This window comes from Malania oleifera, chromosome 11 (genome assembly GCF_029873635.1).
Source record: "Malania oleifera isolate guangnan ecotype guangnan chromosome 11, ASM2987363v1, whole genome shotgun sequence".
In the NCBI taxonomy this organism is placed as follows: Eukaryota; Viridiplantae; Streptophyta; class Magnoliopsida; order Santalales; family Ximeniaceae; genus Malania; species Malania oleifera.
In genome coordinates this window covers 31,748,490-31,773,859 of record NC_080427.1, presented here as the reverse complement: position 1 = coordinate 31,773,859, position 25,370 = coordinate 31,748,490, and the positions used below count along the sequence as shown (strand labels likewise).

The 25,370-nt window shown below is 35.0% G+C and overlaps 1 protein-coding gene and 1 non-coding gene across 12 annotated transcripts; both read right to left on the bottom strand.

The window, feature by feature from the left end:
- Positions 1–6,049: 6,049 nt before the first annotated feature.
- LOC131143625 (small nucleolar RNA U3) lies at positions 6,050–6,270 on the bottom strand. Its single transcript, XR_009133610.1, has one exon. It is a non-coding gene; the product is annotated as a small nucleolar RNA U3 (small nucleolar RNA).
- A 1,894-nt stretch (positions 6,271–8,164) lies between these two features.
- Positions 8,165–19,489, bottom strand: LOC131168229 (uncharacterized). 11 transcript variants are annotated; one of them, XR_009140262.1, is made up of 4 exons: positions 19,144–19,439; positions 18,956–19,022; positions 12,662–12,957; positions 8,165–8,520 (listed from the first exon to the last, which is right to left on the bottom strand). XR_009140262.1 is itself a non-coding variant. In XM_058127530.1 (3 exons), the coding sequence occupies exon 3, from the start codon at positions 12,860–12,862 to the stop codon at positions 12,716–12,718; it is 147 nt and encodes a 48-aa protein (XP_057983513.1). In that variant the 5' UTR covers positions 12,863–12,957; positions 18,947–19,022; positions 19,144–19,338; the 3' UTR covers positions 12,500–12,715. The 11 variants fall into 11 exon arrangements, 3 of the variants coding, with proteins under 3 accessions (XP_057983513.1, XP_057983514.1, XP_057983512.1); XR_009140263.1 differs by having other exon boundaries at positions 18,947–19,027; positions 19,144–19,354; XR_009140258.1 differs by having other exon boundaries at positions 18,956–19,027; positions 19,144–19,329.
- Between the last annotated feature and the right edge of the window lie 5,881 nt (positions 19,490–25,370).

Below are 25,370 nucleotides of genomic sequence, written 5' to 3'. Positions count from 1 at the left end.
TTTTCTTTTCTCTTTCTATGTATCTCACTCCTCCATTCCCCCTTACCCCTCTCCTCAATTTCTTCTCCAATACTCGACCAATTAGAAAACTAAGGATACCGTTGAATTTCTAGCTCCGCCACCAACATTTCTATTGGAGCATATTTGTCGTTAGAGCGGCGTAGGCACCACTCCTAAGGAAAGGTAAACCCTCACTTTTAACTCAATTTCTCCTTAGATATTCAGTTAAATCAACGATCGGGCACTACCATGGGGTCCTAGCCTCGATCGTCGTCGTTTTCACCAGAGTAAAATTTTAATTTGGGTATCCTACACACCACTCCAAAGCAAGAGTGAGATTTTGGAAATTAAGTAAATTGGTTTTATTTGCAAGTTTAAATGTTTATTGAGAATTTATGGGCCTAGGAAATGTTAAAATAGTATTTTATTTATGATTGATTTGATTAAATTAGGGTTATTGAATTTAGGGTTCAGGTGAGCGTTGTGGGTATAATTTTGGGATCCCTGCAGACATAGTTCAAGAAACTAGGTAAGGTGTTATTTGGGTATTTTTGGATTGATTATTAATTTATTGAAGGTATAAGCTTAGATATGAATGTGTTTCTGAGGTTAAATTGAGAAATTGAGATTTTATACAATTCAGGGTTAGTATATACACGGCAAGCAGACTAGGTTTTTAGTGGGCATTCTCAGGAATTTAGGTAAGAAAATAAATTGTTTATAATTCGGGAAATGTGAGTATGAGATTATTCTACGAATTCAATTATTTGATAGGAATATATATATGTAGGATATTTTCAGGGAAATGGAATTATGAACGTCGTGGGTATGAGTTAGAATCGATAGACGAGTTCAGTTAGCCAAGGTAACGGAAATATGCTATGCTAGAAATTTCAGAAATATTATCAGTAATGTATGTGTGTTTTTGGGATATGCTTTATGGGGTATAAATTATCTTTATTATTAGAAAATACAAATTTCAGTACAGGGAGTTTTTATTTAGTTGTGTGGCATGAGTTAATATCAGGACAGTTCAGAATATATGCAGTCTTTCAGAATACTATGATTTACAGTATTTTTTGCACAAAAATATGATGTACCAGATTTTACAGAATTATAAATTATAGTATATATAGATATATATATATATATATATATATATATATATATATAGACAGATATTTTACAACATTTATAGAATTCCATGATTTCCAAAACCATAACACTAAGACATTACAGATTATTCAGTTACATATTATTCAATCTGATATTTTAGTCAGATATTTCAGCATTTCAGATCAGATTTATAGTGTTATGGTTATTTTGGAATCATGATGAAACAGCAAGATAATTATACATATTAGTATTATACAATATTAGATCCCTGATGAATTATTTTAGACAAATTCAGTCAGCAGAGTACGGTACCGTTGCAATTTTCATATCAAAGTACAACCACATATCTCAGATAGTGTGTGGATTTCGTCAACTGTGCCTATGGAGGGATTGCAATCTCCCCATTATTCTGGGTTAAGGAGGCCGGTTCGACGAGGTAGATACTAGTATCATGCCTTTGGAGGGATTGCAGTATGGTCAAACTAAGGATTGATAGAGTATTCAAATGACTTATCCTAATAGGTCAACTAGAGTTAAGTCTAGCCTACGGGCCGCACAACCTTGTCATGAGGGGTTAAGTCATGACATACAGATTTTTACGAAAATTTATCAGTTATTTATATATGTATAGATTTACAGAAGAACGGCAGATATATTATATTCTTATGAGTATGGATAAATAGAAAACTCAGATAATAGAATTGTATTTTAAGCCATGTAGGTGTGAGTTGCACAATTTTTATGTGATATCTCAGTTCAGTTATTTATCATTAAATTATTTATGTTGACTCAGTTGCCACACACTAGTAATAACATATTTTTTCTTATTGAGCGTTGTTTCATCCCAGTAAATTAACATTTTTCAAGTGATCCAACTAGATGAGCGGATCAGACTCGTAAGTAGAGAAGTCGTCTACACTACCATGTCTAAAGGGTAAGTGTTATCAAGGGATTGTATTTTTGAGTAGTATTCGGGGGTGTTGGATAGAAGGTGCTGTGATGATGTATGATTATGCATGTATGCTTTGGGTTAATATTGGATTTTGGTATTGTAATTATGGATGTATAACTTTATGTTTTTCGCTGTATAAGTGATTTCAGGGATATCAAAGTAAAATGATTATCAGTATATTTTATATATTATAAAAAAAAAGTGGTATAAAATTTCAGGTCGTTACATTTTGGTATCAGATACTAGGTTGTTAGGTTCTGTAAACTTTAGTAAACAACGAAATACAATACTAGAGTATAGGAATGGATTGTGAAGAGAATAGGAAATTGGTAGATTGAGATATAAGTCAGCTATTGTTAGAGGATGAGATTGGAATTTAGGGTTCTATCTTACAGCATCGAGGCAGGAAATTCCGTGATTGTTTCTGTGATTTTCCTGGGGTGACGACTTTAGGAAAACCGTAGTAAACTATCATTGGGTCTTGTTTTTGAGGGGTACGATTGAATCCTAAATTGGGATTGAGGATGATAAAATTAATGGTCATAGAAGATTATTTTTGGATCCTAGTGTGTTAAGTGTATTAGTGGTATTACGTTGCGTCACCCAGCAAATGATGGCAAAAATGGCTAGAAGTTTAGGGAAAATAGTAGATATATTTCAAAATAAATATGCTTAGAAATATAAAAAGATAAGGGAAAAGAGTGACACCAGATTTTTTACAAGGTTCGAAAATCATACCTACATCCTTGGCTCAAGCAACTCGCTATAAGGATTCACTATACCTCCTTTAATAGGCAGAGAAGCCTCTCTCTTTTGGTAGGCGAACATGCCTTTTACAAACCTCCTTCAATAGGCGAAGTCGCCTCTCTCCTTTACATAGGTTGAGTTACCTCTCTCCTTTGCTTGGGCGGAGTACCCCACTCCTTCACTAGGCAAAATCGTCTCTCCCCTTTACTTAGGTAGAGTTACCTCTCAAGCGAAAACACTCTTCCACTTGTCAACAACTCAATACCAGAGTCCTCAGTTCACACAAGAAAATCAAGAACTGATTTGTACAATGAGAACGAGTAGATTCGTACACAATAAGCACTTCAATACACTCTTAGAAAGTATTTTCTAAGAATCTCAAAGAGTGAGGCTAGGTTTTCTGGGTTTTGAAAGTTGTGAACTTGAAAGAACAACTCAGAAACGATTTTCAGCAAGGACAGCGCGAAACACAATTGATCAGTGTAAAATCATTATGTTCAGTGTCCAAAACATGATTAGGGTTGGCTATTTATATGTACGTTTGAATTATCGCCATTTGTGCGTGTTTTGGTAACATTATATTTGAAAATCGAAAAAATTTCTTACTGTTTGCGAAAATTATCGCAGCGCTTTGATTGACTAAACAAACAGTTCGATTGCCCGAACCAATTTAAATCTGAATTTCAAAACTAACAATAGCTATTCGGTCGATAGAACCTAAGGTTCGGTCGCCCAAACTAACTATGTCTGGAACTTTACAATGGCAGTACCAATTTGGTCGACTGAACATGAGGTTCGGTCACCCGACCTATCTCATGCCAAACCAATTTGTTCAGAAATTCAAATTTTTTTATATTTTAAATTCCAAAATTGATTTTATTCTTTTGAAATAACATTTGGACTTTGTAAAAATATTTTCCAAGACTTTAAAAGGTATCTAGGGTCCAAATAAATAACCTAAGAGTTTCGTAACAAAAACCAATTGAGATGTACTTCCACGAAACCTAGTTTACAATATACATGATAAACTAAATAGGTCTCCATGCCCTTAAGTTTGATCTTCATCCAAGCTTTTCTTAAACAACCATCTTTTATTTACTTGTTTGCTTTATGGCTTTCCAATTTGGATCTTTCATTGTGCTTTTATATTGTAATATCTGTATACACACTTAATAACACAATTAGATGCCTTGGTTTGTCATTATCAAAACGAGATTAAGTCTTATTAGGCAAACACAGTCCTCAAACATTCGAATGAATGTAGTCCAGTACTCCCTCCGTCTTGTGCGTGGATGTCATGAACTGAACTCGATTTTGCTGAAAGGACAAGCGACTAATGATATTTCATCAGGTGAATGAGGTGTTACTGACTTTGAAAATATGCAAACAGAATAGACATAGGTGACTGGCCTATCAGGACCAATCAACTGACCCCATTTTGACTTTCAGAATGCGGTATTTTTAAAAGAGCACAGGCGACTGACCCTTCGAGTACAATCGACTTATGCGTATGTTTAAACGATTTACAGTGCTGATCTTGTTTCCAAAATTAGCATGATTGGTTCCCAAATTGAGAGAAAATTTGAGGAAAACTTTTTGAAACCCTAGTATACTATTTAAACGTACTATTCTTGCACATTAGGGCAAGAGAAGAGAGAACGACACACACAAACTCTCGAAAATTTTCTGGTTATACTCTTCTGAAAGACTGTTGTGTTCTTGTTGAAAACTCAAGTTGATCTTATTAGTTCTTTCAAAACTTACACTCATAAATCATATTTATGGTGATATACTTTCGAGCTTCATCTTTCATATTATTTTATTTGAAGTATTTTTTATTCTAACGTGTACTAATCTGCTCATTTGAGGAGCTTTCTCTTGTACAAGCATTTTTGCTTTGGCTGTATTGTTTTGACGATTTAGGTATTGTGAATCGTTGCCTAGTGAGAGGATTGTTCTCGTTAGAGAGGCGAACTCCACCTTGAACGGAGAGAGGTTTTACTTCACCTGGCAACGAAGTTGGAAAGGAAATCCTCACAGCGGGTTGCTTAAGGCAAGGACGTAGGTTGCGACCGAACCTTGTAAAAATATGGTGTTTAGCTTCTTCTTCCCTACTCTTTTAAATTTCTGTAAGATATCAATTGCATGCATGATTTTATATTCATTAAGAACTTGGTGAATATTAACACTTGCTGAATATTGAATCTTGTTGAGTATTTGAGAATGTGTTGAACATTGATATTACTGAATATTGAAAAATCTTTTGAATGATTGGAAATTAATTTTTTGATTGAAACAAGAACTCCTATAGTTCGCTAATTGTATGTTGGATTGAATATTCAGAATAGCAAAAGTTTTTTAAATCTTTAATTAAATCAACCGAAGAAAAAGGGTTGGTATTTGATCATATTATTTGGAGGACAACTATTTCATTTTTGCATTATCAATGCGAATCTTGAAAATTTAAAAATATACTAAAATGTTTATAACTTTTTGCAAAACTAAAAATTGAAAAATGAAAAATAGTTTTCACCCAATAAGATTGTTTTTGTAGGAATGATTTATTTGTATGGATTATGTATAGAGATTCTTCTAAATTAACACAAATCTAAATTCAAGCCCCAAAATTCATGGTTTCGAATATTACCTTATGAAAAGTTTGAAAGATTAGAAATCAAGTTATCTCTCTTTTTTTGGTGACTATTTTAAAATCTAGAAATAGAAAATGAAAATTTATTTTGAAGGACAAATATTTTATTTATCTAGAAATAGAAAATAAAAAATTATTTTGGACGGCGAATATTTTAGTTTCTTTCATTATCAATGCAAATGTAAACTGAAGGCCCAAAATTCATGATTTCAGATATTAACTTACATAAAATTTGAAAGATTGTAAATGAAGTTACTTGAGACTTTTTTGAAATCTAGGAATAGAAAATGAAAAATTGTTTTGGACAGCAAATATTTTATTTTCTGCATTATGAATGCGAATCTTGAAAATTTGAAAAATATGGTAATATGTTTAAAACATTTTGCAAAAGTAAAAATTGAAATATGAAAAATATCTGAATATTAAATGTTTGAAACTTTTTTGAAGAACTGACAAAATATTTTCCACCCAACAAGATTGTTTTTGCAGGTATCATTTATTTATATACACCCAAGCAAAACACACACATAATATGGACAAGCAATTTGTGATCCCTCAACATGTTCAAATTAAAAAAGGTAAGGAGTTTGTCAGACAATCGCACGACCATCCCCGGTCGGACCGAGCCAACCGAGAACGATCCTCTGCTGCCACAACGTTCTCTGGAGGGAGACCGTGCAAGCAAACAATCACGCTCTGATCGCACGATCACGAGTCATCCACCAAACTTCGATTCCTGTCTCCTTAGCGATCAAGGACACAGAGGTACGAGCCTATAGAACAGATCCTGTTCAAGTAAGGTCGTGCCCAGTGAGATCGGGGCGAAGCAAATACAAAGAAAGTGTAAATTTTAGAAATGGTCGATGTGGGGCAAAATGGTAGTCTATGGGATATGGAAGGATACCAATGCCACCGCAGATGCATTTGGGTGTGTCCAAGGAGCGGGCAAAGAAAGTTTACGAGAAGAAACGGAAGAGGAATCAGCAGCAAAAGCTGGGTTCGCCTGTGAAGAAAGCCGCCCAGTCCGTTACCGTCAAGAGAGAGACATCAGCCTCTGTGGTTTCTTCAGAGAAGAAGAAGGCAATGGAAAAACCCGATGCTGTGTCGAAGATGATTCAGATGACGATTTTGTGTTGTCCAGGAGGATGAAGAAACAGAGAGCATCGTGATTTATTTTTTTACATGTACTGTCATCTTAGTTGATTGTTTCTGATTTCTGAGTCGGGGAAGGAATGGTTGGGCATCTTCAGTGTATGTGCAGAAGAAGCAAAGAGTGGTTGGTAATGGTAATGGTGGGTGTAGGGATTGATTTTGCCTTGCCACAAGATGCGCACTACTGCGCTGTGTCCCTTCAAATTCAATGGTATTCATGTTAATGTAAATAGCACACGGGTGGCATCCAAATCCTGAAGAACTTGGAAAACACTAACTAAATATATCATTATTATTATTTATGTGTTCAATCTCTAATTTTAAACTTCTTTTATGAAAATTATCAATTATGAAATAAGGTCACTCAAAACACTTACGAGATTGATTTTATTTGGGTTGGTTTCAGTATGAAATTAATAAACCAAATCAATTGTTGACGTTCTTTACAAAGTATAGACAAAACCATAATATACGTAACTTGATGCCTTTTCTATATTATTTTTTGTAATCTCTTATTTGTATTCACTGTGTTGTAATTCGTATGATTCGTAAACCTCTATTGCTGCATTTTGGAGTACGGATTGTTTTAGTAATCTCTTCTCTCTCTCTCTCTCTCTCTCTCTCTCTCCACCCACATGGTAGTAAGATCCCACTCTTTTTATAAAGACTCTTGTCATGTGTAACAACAAACTTGTTAAAATTTCATATACATTGTTGGTTCACAATCTAACAATTTAAGTTTTTAGGTAAAGTGATAATCTAACATGGTATCATAACTCTGATTACTAAAAGGTTCTAGGTTATAATCTTGTCACCTACCTTTATTCTGTGGTGTTATTTATTATTTATTTGCCTCTTCACGTGCTATCAAGCGGCACATGCGAGTGATTGTTAAAACTTCATATACATTCTTGACCCATAACTTTAAACTTTTAGATAAAGTGATAATCCAACAAAACTAAATAATATTGTAAGTAACTCAATTACCATTACAAACATATATGTATATATATATATATATATATATATATATATATATATGGAAAAATTGGGTCATCCTGCCTTACTTCCACCATTATTGAGTACAACCACATTATTGGCTTAGGATCAACGGCATCCGGTAAAGTCTAAAACAATAAAAATACCAAATGTAAACTCATCGGGTTAGTTCTAACACCGCCTAAGAGAGATAATGATTATGCAACCTCGCCAAACAAGCTTAAGGTCCATTTAATTGTAAAAATTATTTAAATTTCAACTTATTTTCTAATTTTTCAAATTTTGTATTAATAAGTTAAAAAATAAACAGCTTTTTTAGTTATACAAATTTTTATTTTATTTTAAATTTCAAAATAATTACAAATAAAAAATTTAAATTTTCCAAAAAATATAAAAAGCCGTATTTGAAATAATAAATTTTCAGATTTGAACTTAAATGTATTAGTTTGAGAATTTTTCAATAAAATTTTATGTTTGGGACATAATCCACAAATCAAAATTCACAATTTAAAGCTCATGCTACAAGAAAGATTAAAAATCCATACCCAAAAGCAAATAGGAACTCGTGGCTCATTATCAATGTCAATTAGGAACCCTAGCTTCACAAGAACTTCAAAAAGAACAAATAAATAAAAACAAACAAAATTACAAGGAATACACCTAAACATAAAATTATAATACAAATTTCACATGTAGAAGTGCATTGGTTTAATAGGCACTACACTCGATCCAGTTGAGAGGAAGTAGAAAAGGATGCCACGCGGCATCCATTTACGCACATCAGCATCTTTACTTTCAGAACATGTAATCTTTCAAAACGCCATTTGATCACATTATAAGCCTAAGGATTTTGAATATGTTACAAATCACGAACATAGCGAAGGTCAATTTTGGCCTGTGAAATCTACATGCAAAGCATCACCATTATGTGTTATCCCAAGATACAAAAAAAATACAGTTCATCTCCATGAATACTAAGCCCAGTGAGGAGGAAAAGAAAACTGCACCTCAAGCCAAAGAAAATTTTTGAGCAAATTAAATTCAACATAGACAATTTAGAATCTTGAACAATACAACAATTAACAACAGAAATTTTCAATTTTCAGTAATGGAGCGTGGCCCGAAATGATGTTAACCATTCCAAATGATAATCTCAGTTTAAGATGGCATCTCCATACCTGACCCAACTTACCACTCTCTCACTAAGCTAGATTTGAAAATAGCTGGCAAGGGTAACCCCACACATAAGGAGCTTTAACACAGTAAGTTCAGACAAAAAGTTTGAAAGTGATAGGAGTTGCAAACCTGATTAAAAGAAAAAGATACCAACCGATGAACAAGGGATGGAAGTGGCTAAGGATGGAGATTTGGTTCAGGCAGTGAGTTTGAAGCGATTGATTCGTTCCTTAGCCATCCAATTCCTCCAAAATTTCATCCAGGTCTTAATTCAAATATTCATCCAACTCAAGGGCTCTCGCGTCTCTCACACAACATGGGTAATGAAGACATCCTCGGGCATTTGAGGATACACAATTATTCAAGGGATATGAGGTGTTTTATTTCTTCAGAAAAAGATTACATACATCCTAAGGGCAACAAACTTTGAGGTGCAGCCCAGCCTCAAAACCATTTCTTTGAGAAACATAGCAATTATGAAGTCGACTAATCATTTTCTAGAGGTCTAAAAGGATTGCAATCCAACAGTAACTAGATTTAGCAAATTTAGCAGTTTGCAAAAGGAGTCAGGGGAGGATGAACATAAGATAAATCCCCTAATTCGTCAATCGTCACAAAAATCAGAAACATAACCATATTGTTCTAGAATCCCATCCAACATCAATGCACCACTGCAATCGAACTCACTAATATCGTCACTCTCTGCATCTGAAAAATCCCACCCATTTCTTTATCTCCTTCCTTAATTACTTGCCCCATTGCAACCCCACAATTTCCTTCTTTGCATGAATCTTTCACTATGCTAAATTCTCCTTCAGAATCTCTCCTTAATATCTTTAGCACTTACCCAACAGATTTTTCTCTTATCATCAAACACCTTCCTCATCTCCACACCCATACGAGCTGCCTCCTGATGAGCATTTGGACAAAAAACATCAGAATTCCCCCCAAGAGAGCTTTTAATTTTTTACTCCTTTCCAACCCACCTTTTAATGGCTCTTCGACACTAGTCTCATCTTTAACATCAAAATCTTCTTTCAAAACTAACTTGCTACTATTCTGATTTAGAAAAGAGAGACATACCTCCTTTTTCAATTATTTGGGTCAGGTCCAACACAAGAAAAAGGCCACCCGGCCCACTCACTCTTCACGATCTCCTCCCTTAAAACAACGCTAGCTGCCTCAAAGAGTCGCGCAGCTCCCCACAGAATCCTAGCTTCCTTCACATTTTGGTCAGTTGGTTAACGCTGGAACCTGTCTTTGAGAACCCATAATCCTTCTTCTGTATTGTACCTCCTCACCTACACCACTGCTCTTCTCTTCCCACCTCGCTATCCTGATTTTCAGATAGATCTTGACTTCTGCAACCTTCACCTTCCCAATTTTTACCTTCCCACGGCACCTGACTCGACGATCTAGGACAAGAAGAACCATCTGCAGCTGCACCTCCAAAATCCTTCTGAAATTCCTTAGCCAACTCACTGAAATCGCTTGCAAAGTGACGCCAACCCTCGCCCTTCACACCACCAGGAATAAATACTGAAATTTTCTTATATTTCCACTCCAACCCTAACTCCAAAAACTTCCCCACTTTCCTCCACCTAGTAGACAGCCAATACTGTGGAATACCCTTGAGCATACATCGAAATCCAATGTCCATCCGACTGAAAATCGACAATCTATCAGCAAACCAGGATGCAGCCTCTTGCGAAAACCTAACCCACCTGTTTTGGACAACATTATTCTCAACCATGAGCAAAGATGAACCCCCACCCCCCCCCCCTTTTTCGTCCAAACGCAGGTCAAAGGATTTTGCTTCAATATGTAGCATTTGATTCAACATGCCCTTCAGCAATAAGCTTTATAGTGGCATATAAAGATTGTTTTGTGAGAGAAAAAAGAAACAGAGACATCCCTGACCTCTGAGCCCTGAAGATGACCTTCAAAGAAGAAGCCTTGACCTTGCTAGGCCTTCTGCAAATATGAAGCTACGAACTTGCAGCCTTCCACGCGGTAGGTTTCCAATACCTTCTAAAGAGCTTATTGCTATATCAACTGGGAAGTACCAGAGCCAAAGGATCGAAAAATAAGAAAAATCTTCCTCCAATGAGTTACTGCTTCTGGTCTATCTCTGCTGCAGAAACTCCTCTGGTCGTCGAAGCAGCACTGCCTACCTTTGAAACACTAGGGAGAGGGAGGGAGGGAAAGTCGTTTGCCAGAGAAAGAGCCCAGGAGCATGGCTAGACCAGCATCAGGACATAGCCAGCTACCTTCGAAACCCTAAGACACTTAACATCATATTCAAAATCAATGATGCTTGAATACAAAATTATCGTGTCGCTGCCACTGCTGCTGCAATCAACAAAATTTCTCAATTCTATCCACCTTTGCAGTTGCTCACTCCATTCATCATGCAGGAGAACTAAAAATTTTTTAGAACACAATTCATCTCAGAGTTGATATTGCAACTGCTCCATATCATTACTTGCAGAGTTCCAAACTTCTCCAGTAAGCTTTTTATGACCAAAATGCTTTGATACACACACATACATTTATTCAAAATTTTAAACCACCATATCATTGTTATATACCAAATTTGCAAGTGCAATCTTCCTAGGCCTTCTCCAACTATAGGTATAACTGAAACATTCAGACCACAAATTTTTTAAATCCTGACCAAATTAGCTGAACCAACCAAATACACACCCTCTACCTAAACAGCAAAACAAAAAATAAAGTGGCTGAGCATGTTGGCAAGGGAAGATAAAATTAAATACCCATTTGTACATCACTCTCCGCATATCTAATGGCAAGCAACAAGTGCCAATAGATTCCAAAGGTCAGTGACAAAATACCAAGAACCAAAGTTGAAACCTAGAACTTTAGTTTGATGACTGAGATTATCCTTAATTTTCATGTGTCTGATGTGTATGTGGCATGTGCTATGCATTTAGTGTATACGACAAATAAATGTAAAACCCAGTGCACAAGGCATCGACATCATATTGGGCTTTGGGAGGCATGATGCATGCAGCCTTACTTCCGCATTTGAAGAGGCTATTTCCATGACTTGAACATGTGACCTTCAGGCTTGAGTGTGATGCCATTAAGATTGGTTCAAGTCTCAGCCTCAGTGTAGGTAGTAAGTCATTACTAAAATATATGATTTCGTACAGCTTGGTTCAAGAAAAAAGAAACACCTTTTCCTTTTGCTAAGCAAAGAAAAGGAACACCTAGCAATTAGCACGTAAGACAGCTTAGAAGAACCAGCATGTAATTTCATGTTACATCCTTTCAAAAAGTATAAATAAACACACACTGTGACAACTAAAAATAAAAACACTCAAATATGTTTAAAAAAAAGCACAAACAAAAACAAAATGCAAACAAAAAGAAAAGGCAAAAACAGGCATAAACAAGTCAACATGGACAGAATTACATAAGAACAAGCACATTCTAGCAATACTCAAAAAAGGTAGCTAATAAGGCACAAGCCTCAAAAACTAGCAAACACATTCTTGCAGATTGCAGTTCATTTATACTCCCAGTAATTCACATGAACATCTCACAAACAATCCACAATTGGGTATACACTATACAGAGATACAACAAAAAAAAACTTGAAATGAAAAACCCAGATCTACAAATAAATACAAAGACAGGAATAGAATTCAGGTAAACTCAATTCTCAAAGCAAATAAAGCCAATTAAACAAAACTGTTTGTAAATAAGAATATTTTTAACAAGTGATTATCATCCAATGATCTATGTGATTTTTAAATAATTAAAGATCCATTCATTATTTGAAAAGACAAGAAATCAACAGCTATGATAATGAATTAATTTAGAAAATAGAAGAAGGGATTAACCAGAGAATAGACAAAACAGAGCAGGCAATCGGATTGACTAAATGTACAATTCCGTCATCCAACATGGAAAGGGCTGATGTCGCCAGTCCGGATAGAGCTGGCAATATCATCAGCAACAGTCAGGCATGACGAAACCCAGCCACTCAGAACTATCCACACCATCCTGGCCATCCAGAGAGTCATGGCCCATGGCATTGCCATGTTATAGTAGCCCTTGAGCGTGATTCTCGTGCTTTCCTCAAACTGCAATTATCTTCCTCAGATTGATCGAATCATCAATGCCCAGCAACACATTTCTGGATGAAGGAAAACCCATTTCAAGATGAACTCTTCATATATGAAAAGCACTGCTGTAAGGTGAAAAGGCTATGAGTGACTAGGCTTACCAAGTTACCAGTTGAATCTCTGCTCTAATATGCTATATTTCTTTGTCAATCTTTTATTAAGACGTGATTTAAAGTATAGAATAAGTTTTGCCTATACTTCCAGCTGTTTTTTTTTTTTCCCCCATTTTTTAACATTTTGACCCTTCTAGTGTCACATTGAACCCCAAATTTTCAATATTTCATCAATGTTGCAGCCCGTTAAATCTTTTATGTCCATTTAGACATTGATTGAGATTAGGCAGCACAATAAATGAAGTGTATGCTCATTCCAATATCACTTCATATCCTATTCCAAATTTTGAATTTAATTTGTTTCTGATCAATATGTGTGTTCCTCTAGGCCAAAAGGAGTGTATAAGGAAAGAAACTAAATTATCTTGCAAAATATGTTTAAACATTTTTTTTTTTTTTATTCTCCTCTCATATACAGTATTAAAACTCAAATGATAAAATCCTTCTCCAAATCTCAAAAATATGATTTTCTTTGACTTCTCCTTTAGTTACCTAACCTTTTATCCTTTAGCCAATTCTTCTAAAACGTACTATAATGGCAGTAACAAATTACAATAAGGCATATGGGAAAAAAAATTATAGCAAAAAAGAATATATTAAGAAAGAAAATGTAAAATCATAATGAGGATACTAAATTCTCAAAAAAATAGAAAAAACAAAATAAAACTCGGAAAAAGAAAAAGAAGAAATAGAAGCAAAATAAAAGAAAATGCTAATATCATCTAAAGCATCCCCTCTTTAATCCATTCCCATCATAGTGCACTGAACAATTCAAATTAGCTAGTTCCTTTGGACCCTTCTTCACCTTTGATTTCCCCATCAAGCCTAACTTCATTTCCTCCTTAATCAGACAACTAAAGGCCCAACTCATCAAACAAACACTAAGTTTCATTGTCTTTCCCAAACATTTCTTGGACAAAAATAGGTAGAATTCCATCCTTAACCTTATGTTCAACTTTAGTAACCTCATCATCAAACATATTTTCCCTCTAAGCCTTTTAAAGGAGAATCAGAGGAATATCCATACCGATCCCGAATATGATCCAAAAGTATACCTTTTTCACATTCAAAATCACAACTACACTATCCTCATCAGTAACATCTTCCCATCTATTACTATCCTTGCAGCATTTGCGCCCTCTTAACAATTGGCTCCTCCACAATACTTAGAACACATTTGGAATCTCTCTTCATAATTTTTTGTCTTTTGTCACCTGAAAAATCTCACAAATCTCCATTAAGTTTCCTCCCTTCAACACCAGTTTACACTTCCTTACGACAAGTATAAAACGTTCCACTTTTCAAATTATCCATAATGACTCCCTTGCCATCAAGATTTCCAACTAACCCAAACATGAGGTCCTGGTTTTCAAACTCCCAAGAATTAAGATTCTTAGAACCAGAATTTTCCCCCCTTCATCCCTGAAACATCCCTCATTATCTTTCTTCTCCTGCCAAGGAGAGGCACCATGATTTCCTACTTCCATTGCCTGTTCTTTGATGTTACTGGAGCATCCCTCCTGATGCCCTCCAAGGATATTGTTCAAAAAGGAGCACAGCTTAGGATCCTTACTTATCCTCCTTTGCCTTGTTTGAAGATGAACACTGATCATCTTGCTTCTGCTCTAAAAAACTCCAAACTCCTGTAGCCTCCCTAGATTTGGGTTGAAGGGCTTCCTTTTGGTTTGGGACCTGTAAGGACTCGTGGGCCTACTCATATAATTGACATGTCTGCATTTTATCCCTGCCCAAGCCCAGTGTTCAATCACAAGACTGCTCTTGAGCCTCCTTAATCAGCAAGCCCAGCAAAGAGTTTAAAAGAGATTTATTCTTCTCTAACAACTGGTCCAAGTCTATATTAATCTTTAGACCAGGCCCAGCCCACTCAACCTTCGTCAACCCATCATACCACCAGGAAACCTTAGCTGCCTCTGATCTCGGCAACTCGATCAGAAGCAATGCCTTTGCAGGGGTGTTGATTGGTTGAGCGATGCTGACAAGATGAAGTTCCCATGCAATCTATCCCCACAACAAGCACAAACTGCCTCCTACACACTCTTAGGGATCAAACGACCTCCATCATCACTTGCACTGCCTGAAACAATCTGACTCCATAAAGAATTATCATTTTTCTTTTTATCTGCTGCATTAGATCCTGACAGAAAAGCTCTCCAAAGCAACAAAAGCATTCCCTTTCACATGCCATCCATCCCCTTTCAGTCCTTCAGAAACAAAAATGGAATACCTTTTACCCCTCCACCCATGCCCTATTTCCATGAACCTCCCTGCCCTGGTCACATGAATCCCCATCCAGTAAACTACGTATCCCACTCAGACTCTTTGAAAACCCTTGCACAACCTACTTACATGAACCAAGAATCCCTGAGAAAGCCATGAAGCCACAACTGAAGAGAGACGTGCGCTCCGATTGCACTTACGGTTTTTCTTAAGAACAAACAGAGCTCCAAACTAACCTATCTTATCCAATTTAAGATTGAAGGACTTCCCTTCGATCTGTATTGAACAAACCCCCACCATCAGTTTGTACTAGCATCATGATTTTGAGCGACAAAGAGAGGTGCAAAGAGAGGATTTTTTGCATCACAAGAGGCATTGTTAATCGATAGGGCAAATGGAAAATTAGCATTTAATAAATATTTACTCATTTCCTCAAAGATTTGGATTTAGAAATTGGCTCTGACATTGCTAATATTACTTTGATAACATGTTTGCTCTTTAATGGATTTGGTTTTTTTTTTTTTTTTTTCAGAGAAAGCACACATAAGACTAGGGAATAAGAAATTCTTCTAAACGGAATTAAAATAAAAAAATATAAAAAAAAAAAAAATATATATATATATATATATATATACAACACACCAATCACACTAAACATCCTGAAAGGACAAACCCTTGAAATAGGCAGCAGACCATCATGAAGCCAAATACTGAATCTCATCCCAAACCAAAGACCAAGAAGTCTTCTCTCCCTTGAAAACATGATTGTTCCTTCCAACCAAACACTCGACAAAACAGCATACAACCCACATCTCCAAAAGGTTGATCTGCTTGTACTCCTTTCGGAACCTAGAAAACAAATGGCCACCATATCCTCCACCGACTCTGGATAAACCCAGCTTTCCTCAATAAAACCAAAGAGTAAAAGAACAGTGCAAAACAAATGAGAGGCAGATTCAGAACTATCAAAACAAAGAATACACACATCCAGGGATAAAGCCTTAGAAGGCCTTCTGCTCTACAAATAAGTATTTTCTTAAAAAAAATATTTTCCTGAAAAAGAAAAAAGTACTTATCTGAAAAAGTACTTGTAATAAGTAATCCCATACTACTTTTATACAAGTACTGTTTCCAGAAAAGCACTATTCTATAAGTGGTTCCAAACGATCCATAGCCTTAATTTTAAAGAAAACCCTAGCCTTCTATACTATGATAATAATAAAATGAAGAAGAAAAATTCTCCAAATTTAAAAACTCAAAGAAAGATTTACAAGAAAAGTCCCCTGAAGACCCCAACAAAGGAAGACTCCCATAATCCTCTATATAGACGTAGCAAACGTCACATGATCTTTAAAAATGGACAAAAAATACAAAGTCAGATGCTAGAAATACAAGATTGAATTAGTGTAACATGACTGCCTAACAGGAAAAAAGCATAAGCATTTTCCACTCATCTCAGCCATATTCTCTACCATAGGAGCTCAAAAACCTACCGACCTAGGATTACCAACCAAAGGAATCCTTAAATACATCAAGAGCCAATCTAAAGTACCATAGCCTCTAAAGAAGCTGACTCCAAATATCTATTCACCCCCTAGTTAATACCAACTAGCCCACCCTTCCATAGATTAACTTCTAACCCAGAAAGCCATTCAAAAATGTATAAAATGGTAAGCACATTTAAAAAAGATTCCCTACGACTCTTAAGGAAAAAAGGTATCATCAAGAAGTTGAAATATGACCCTCTCACTAACCACCCCAATACCCCTCACAAGCCCTCCATCAACCACCCTATTTGTCATCCTACTCAACAATCAACTACTAAAAGAAACAATAATGGAGGCAATGAATCTCCTTGCCTAACACCCGCCAAAGCCTTAAACCACGATTTAGACACCCCATTGGTAGATAATAGAGAACTACAGCCCCTCATCCAAATGTGTGCCAACTATAACCAAAACCATTCCTCTTCATAACCTTATTTAAAAACTTCCAAGCCTTTTTAAAATCAAATTTAAAAAATAATAGCTCTCTCCTTATCCTTCTCACATCCTACAGAACCTTATTAGCCACTAAAATGGCATCCACAATCTGCCTTCCCCCGCAAAAGCAATTTGAACCTGAGAAATCATCTCTCCTATTAATAAAATCAGTCTATTCGCTAGCACCTTTTCAATAATCTTATGCATACTAGTAACCAAACTAATAGGCTAAAAATCAGCAACACTGAGTTTTGTTATTCTTATGGTTTGGCATTTAGGTTTTATGATTTACATGTTGAATCAACAATTTCATATGGATGGAGCGCTCGCAAAATATTGAAGATGAAAAATTAGTATATGAACGTAGTAAAGTTAATGCTATAAAGATAGTTAAGATCAAATAATTCATTGCTATCTATGATTCATATCAATATTTTTAATAAATAAAATTTAACATAAAAATTCTTAATATAAAAATAATATACCCAATCATAAGATAATAAGTTAATAAGTTCATTAATTGCAAATAAAACCTAATAGAAATAAAAAATATCTGAGATTATATTCTTTAATAAGTCTAGTGCCGCCCACCGTCTCACAAAATCCTGCAGCCACTAATCTATAAGAGCGTATTCGGGTGCATGGATTTAGAATTGAAATTTCATGGATTCTTGTTGGAATTCAATGGCATGTGAATTCCATAGTTTGGATAAATAACATAATTGATATGACAAATCCAAATCCAATTATTGTGTGATCTGTTGCATGCAGTAGGTGAAAAAGAGGGCAGGAACATACAATAATTATTTGACTTTAGCTGGGGAGAGGTATATGCTTTCTCTTGTAGTGGATTACAGGCCACTTTTACCGCCATTTTCTTCAAGATTCGCAAATTGCTTTCTAAACTATGAAAGTTGTAATTAGAGTGGCATTAGAACTCAAAAGGCTTTCTAAGATTTTACTTGTCTTCAAAAACATAATGGCACAATCAGACCACAGAGAAATAACAGTTTCACTTCAACAGATAAAGAGTAGTAGTGATTTGCAGGGCTTTTCCCAGATAGTAGAATATGCAGTACCACAATAGGTAATGGAGATAAAGTGACCTCTGACCGACGGTGGCAGAAAAGCTCCGAACTACATTAAAACACGTCCAGTGCACATATGCTATTTAATAGAAACTAGTCATGGACACGCAGTGTTCCAGGCTCTCTATTTTTTAAATTTTAAAAAAAATTATAAAGAAAATAACAAAAAATTAAATAGTACATGGATATTTTGGAATAATTGTAGATAATTATAAGAGCAATTTGGAATAATATAAATAGTTACCGAGAAAATTTTAACATAATAATAAGGGTGTTTTGGAAATGTTGTGGATAGTTAAATGAGTATTTTGAAATAATGGAAATTTCAGCTTTCACTTTTCAAATTTTCAAATAAAAAAACGAAAAATAAAAACTGATGGCAGCTGATCATGAAATTCTGATGCGATCCGAGTCTTAGATGATAGCTAGAGTTTAACATGTGTGATTTTTTTTTAAAGGAATTACTGGATATTTCAGGTTTATGATTCGGATTTCAGAGTTTCAAGGGAACACAGAACCACCATGTCGGCTACCGAATTGCAGAATTTTCTATAGCACAACTGAGCAACGACTGGTTACCTCTCTCACCTGTATATAGCGGCGTATCGCTATTTCTCTCCGTACCTCTGAGATAGTGCGATCGAATCGGCAGGGGCTTCTCTTAAAATCAGCGAAAAATGAATCAATATATCGAAAAAGAAGGAGAGGGACGAACAAACGCTCTAACCAACAAAAAAAAAAAAAGCCCAAAAACAAAAGTAGTATTCTCGACTTACAAGGAGATCGATCCAGAAGAAAGAGCTGCTGCTTGGGCATTGGGGATAGATAGATGGTTACGTCAGGAAAACTATACTGAATTATTGTGTAATCTCTACTCTTTTCTACTTGATTTGATTTTTGACTACTTCACAATCTATAATTGCTCTCACTAATCCCTCTTGTCCTCTCTTTGGCAATCTATAATTGCTCTCACTAATCCCCCTTGTCCTCTTTGGCTGCTCATTTTGTACTTCTTATTGTGAAAATCATAGTGTTTTAACGGCTGTCACCCTTCACTTTTTCACTCCAACAAATGGTTCCTATAAAAGGATACCCTCTCTATCTCATTTGAAATATATTACATACTTGAAGATACGATTGAAGGAAATAAATACATAGTAAGGATAATAGTATATAAAAAATAAAAAGAAGAGAGATATTTTATAACTGGTTCCAAATCATCTTATAATTTCTTTCGAGATAGTGCAGTGTTTGATCTGATCCGCCCGTGAAGTAGGCATAACTAAACCACGTAAATTTATGTCTCATCTTTATTTATTTTCCTACATCTTCATGACATGTTATCAGTAAGAAACTCTAACTATCTAAGATGTTTCTTTAAATCTTATTTAATTTATTTCTTGTAAGTTTTACTACAAACGAGTATAATATTCTCGAGAAGAGAATATATCTTTTAAGGTTTAAAGAGTACCAATGTCCAAAAGAGATGGTAAGATAGTCTTTTTGAAGAGACTATATATTTAAATATCTCATTTATATATTTAATCTCCTAAAAAGATAGACCTCCTAAAGAGGATATATTTTTAATCACTTGAAGACATGTTAAATTCGACATCTTGAAGATGTGAAACGTTTATCCTCCATATGAGTTAATATATTTAACTTCCGGAAGAAGTGGTAAATTATTAACCAATTTAATATTGAAAATTAGAATCATACTCCTAAAGAGTACAAATTAAGAAAAATAATATAATGTTCCTAAAAAAACATATTTAAGTATCATCGAATGATGGAAATAATATTATATTATTATCTCAATTTTATTTTAGTTTTTACATTTTGTTTTCTAAATTGTTTTATTATTGTTAATTTATTCATATGTCAAATCTATGTAAAGTTGAATTTGTTCCCCTTGACATCAAAGGAAACAATTATTTATCATGAATTCTTAATATTGATGTCCATCTAAATGCAATAAACTTGGAAAATATTATTTTAGATGAAAATACCACATCCCTGTAGTAATGGTAAGAAAAATTTTTACAGTGATTTTGACTTTGGATATGAAAATCAAGTTGAGACCATGTCGTTTATGGCTTTTTTTATTTTTTTCCTACCAATTTTAACTACACTGAGTAATATGGAGTAATTCAAAATGGTAAGATAGAGTCATTCGGGTAATTTTACCATCCGACATAAAAATTGAGACAAAAGCTCCATTATTTTTGGATTCTCGCCTCAGTTTTCACCAAAGCTAATTACATCAAGTGATCTAGAGCAATCCAAAATAGTAAGGAGGGTCAAATCTCTATTTTGGCTTTTACATGAGAATTAAGGTGAAATTCTGACTCTTCTGTAATTTTCTAGCATTTTTTGACACTTCTACAATTTTTGGTCATTTTTTGGTGGATCCTACATTTTTCTTTAATTTTATAAAAAAATTTAATTTTTTAAAATATTATAATACTTAAAATTTTAATATTCAACTTTTTAAAAAAATGAAATGAAAATTCAAATAAATTTTCAAAAGAATAGGGCTAAAGCATATGCGCACATGCCGATACGCCCATACGTGGCACCCATGTGCAAGCACTTGTGCACACACCCCCCTAACTAATTAAAACAATATTGTTTTGGTTTGAAATAAATAAAAAAAAATAGGGAGAAACGATGTCGTTTTAGCGTGTTCCGCCCTTCTTCTTCCTTCATCTTCCGTGCATGGCCAACCACCCTGCCATTAGCGCTAGCGAGGGCCTCTTTCCCTTCCTTTTTCTCTCTCCTTCCCCTCTTTTTATTCCCCTGTCGCACTCTTGTGCCTCCCACAACTCCTCTGCCCCTACTTCCCTCTTTTTCCGTCTACCAGCTACACTCCCCCCCCCCCCCTATTTTTTTTTTTAAATAATAATCATTCTTTTTTTTTTTTCTTCTTTCTCTCTTTTTTCTCTTCTCTCTCTCTCCCCCCTTTTTCTCTCTATAAAAAGCCCCAAAGGGGGGCTGTAGAGACCCGAAAAATAGTAAGTAATGAAATAATCAAGGAACAAAGGAAATTTGGTTTGCGATAGGCCAAACCGTCAACGGTTTCCCCTACGCCAGCAGGCCTATATAAAGGCTTTAAGTTCATTTTGTGTGAGAAAAATAAAACTCTCCTCTCTCTCTCTCTCTCGGGTTGCGACCAATCCACTCTCTCTCTTCGATTTTTCCTCCCGAAACAAGACCGAATCAGCTAATAAACACCATCTGAGGAACCTGGTGACATTTCTCTGCAGTTTAATCGGGGCAAATTAATTGGTTTAGGATTCTAAGCACCACTCCAAAACTAAGGTAAAGAAATTGTTTTTCCAATTTAATTAGTTATTGGAATATAAGGGCTTAGGAATATTTAAAATAATAAATATTTTGGGGTTGAGCTGATTGAGTTGGGATATATGGATACAGGGTTTGTGTGAGCACCGCAGACATAATTTTGGGATCCCTGTAGGCATGGCTCTAGGAAATAGGTAAGGGAAATAAGTTATGTCAGTTATTTTAGAAAATTGTACCGACTAAAATATAGCATGTGATTATAGGATTATAGAGTATGATTGTCTAAATGATACAAACTATGAAAGTTATGGGTATGGAAATTATAGTTTTACATATATTGTTGACTTTTTGAGTCCGATCCCTGGTTTTGATAATGACAAACCACAAGTTTTTTATGTGTGTATCGAGCATTTGAGCGGGCTTGATATGTTAGCGCAAACATAAGGATACTGAAAATGTAAGTCAGAAAAAACTCGAAGGACATGTACATCAGCTGACGTATTCCAAGGAAGTCACAATAGCAAAGAAGATTGAAAACATTTAAATTTCACTTGTATAGCATTTAATTTTTCTATTTGGTCTGTAATATTTGCATCTGCATGCATGATATGAATAAAGCTCAACATGACCATAAACTGACCTTAAGACTCCCCTTACTTCATAAAAATATGCCCTATAGTCTTAACATTAATCATCATATGAATAGGGAAAATATTTTAATAAAGAAAAAGACCAAAAATGCCAAAATTGGCATGTTCAGTCGACCGAACTCAATTACATTGAGTTCCTCGGTTGACCGACCAGATATATATGGGGAAGCCCTGGTCGACCGAACCTCCCTAGGTCAACATATTAATCCCTCGGTCGACCGACCAGAAATATGTGGGCAATGCCCTGGTTGACCCAATCCCCATGGGGGAGATTTCAACCGCCTGGTTGACCGAACTTCATAGTTCAAAATAGACTGATCGATCGAACCGTGCGCATTTGGGAAAATCGCCTTTGAAACCCTCAAGTTGGTCGACCATCCTTCTAGTTAAAATTTCACCCAGTCAACCGAACCCAGACGCTCGGTCAACCGAACCTTAAGTACGGTCGACAAGTACTCTCGGGTTGGCGAATTTTACTAAGGTTAAAAGCACTATTAAATTTTATTAATCTCACTTAAACTTTTACAAAAATACCTAATATGTCCCTAATGGTCAAATTTTCTTAGGAATCTATATATACCCCCTCATAACTCAAAATTAGTAAGATGATTAGTTAGAAAATCCTCTCAAATTTTTATATCATTTTTTTCATCTTCCTAAACTTATTTTTCATCCTCTCTTTGTTATATGTTCAAAAAATCATTTTCAAAAGAGTATTCTTTATCTTGGGCATTTTATTTTTACAAATCATATTACTTCTACTCTCATATTCCATTATTTTCAAAATCATTATTTTGAAAGTGAATCCTAAGTTTTCTCCATATATTTTCATTGATTAATATCTTTGGAGAAAAACTTGTTTATTGCTTGTGAATTTTGCACACATATTGCAAGACTTCAAAGGCTCATATATTATTCATTGCAAAATTATTTTTGAGCAAGAATCCTAATTCCCCTAAACTTTATTTGAAAAACTAGTTTTTGAGAAAACTCCTAATATATTGAAAAGAGTACCTTGAGCATATTTTTATTTTAATATCTTTACTTGGAAGGTCTCTTACCCTTGTTAGTAAGAAAATCATTTTTCACACTTGGTCTTTATTGAGAAATAAATTTTTAGTAAAAAATACACATTTTCACATTGAACTTTAATTCATATCATATGTGAATGCATTGCTTTTTTTTTTTTGAATATCGCCGGGTGTCCACAACCGTCAACGACGTCCGTTTTATGGTCCGCCGCACCGGTCATGACAAATCCCACGCCCCGTGATGGCTACCCCACACCACCACGAGGAGGTATATGTGAGTGCATTGCTTAATTGAGCATATCGGCGCAAATTTTCTTAGAGTAAGAAGCACTTTACTTGTCCGCAATTTATATTAAATTTGTTGTATTCTAGGCATGAGCCTAAAGAGGGAGATTAGCTCTGGTAAATAATCCTGGATTGACTGAGACCCGATTAGGAAAGTTAGGTGCACCATCATGTTAAGGTGTGTTTAAGTTGAGGTTAGCCCCGCTAATTGACATGATTGTAACCGGTGTTGCTCCACCCGTTAAGTGAGCATTAGTGAAATCTTTGTGCTGGTGAGCCAAGGCGAGGACGTAGGCACAGTTGGCCAAACCCCGATAACATATCCTTTGTCGGCTCTCTCTTTCCCTATACTCTTTATATTTCTGCCATTTAATTTATGCACATGTATGTTTATATATAAATAGTTATATGAATGTTGTGCATGCTTTAAATACTGTGAATAGTTTGAGAATACAGAGTTTACTGCATCTGTTTTATATATCTGCTCAGTATCATTTTGTTGGGGTATTGGTATGTGCTTAAATAGACCCTGGGTTGGGAATTACTAATTGTGGAATTGAAATCAACCTAGGAAATTTTAATTATCCAATTCACCCCCCCTCCTTTTTAGGGATACACCAAAGCGAACAATTGGTATCAAAGCCTCATTGCACTAGACTTAAACGTTTTTTGCAAAAAGATCGCAATGGCTCGATTTGGTGTATCCCCATTCGGCGAGGGATAGTCACCTTCCAATCCTCCTTTGTTGTGTGGTGTAAATTACACCCATTGGAAAATTCAAATGAGCATATTTGTAAAATCTATGAATTTGAGGGTTTGGAAGATGATTGATAAGGGAATTTGTTTGCTCTTTGATGAAAATGATACTAATATGCATGCAAATTCATATGTCATGGATTTATTATACCGTGCGTTAGATTCTCATATTCTTCATGAAATTATGGCATGTAAAAATGTGAGGGATATCTGGGACAAGCTTGAAAAGAAATATGGAGAGTCCTAGGAGAAGGAGACCACCACTTTGATAGTATCAAGCTAAAATGATCTAGAAGTGGTAAATCACGGAGTAAGTACAATAACATAACGTGAGGTATATGATTCTCTCTCTAGCTCAATGAATGATTCTTGTGTTGAATGTTGTGTTGCTTCATATGCTGAATCATCTATTGAATATTGTGATAATTCTGTTATTGATCCACTTGATGATTCTCACGTAAAATACAAGAATATATTATGCATAGAATCATCTGTTGAAAATTATGATTATAATGTTGGCATTGCATGCGATGATTCATATAACATCTATGATATATCTTGTGATGAATCATGTACTGAATTGAAAAATGAAAGCATGCCTTTGTATGAAAAGCTAGATAAGACTTTATTGAAAATGAATAAGTTTCTAGCAAAGTTATCTAAGCAGAAATCATTTCTGAAAAATGAGAATAAAATGATAGCAAAGGAATTAGACGAATTAAAAGATCATCATGCCATCATTGAAAAGAAAAAGATTGAAAATATATTGAAAGTTTTCTGCTTAGAGGAAGAAACAGTCGATTATTCTAGAGTTATGATCAAGGCTGAAAATGAAAAGAATAATCATAATAAACCCTTAAGAGACAAAGGAAGTAAAACATTAAAAAATAGTTCATATCACAAATCCCACCGTCATACCTCGTCAAATAAAAATAAAACAAGTAAGCATAATCTGACACATGCATATAAAATTTGCTT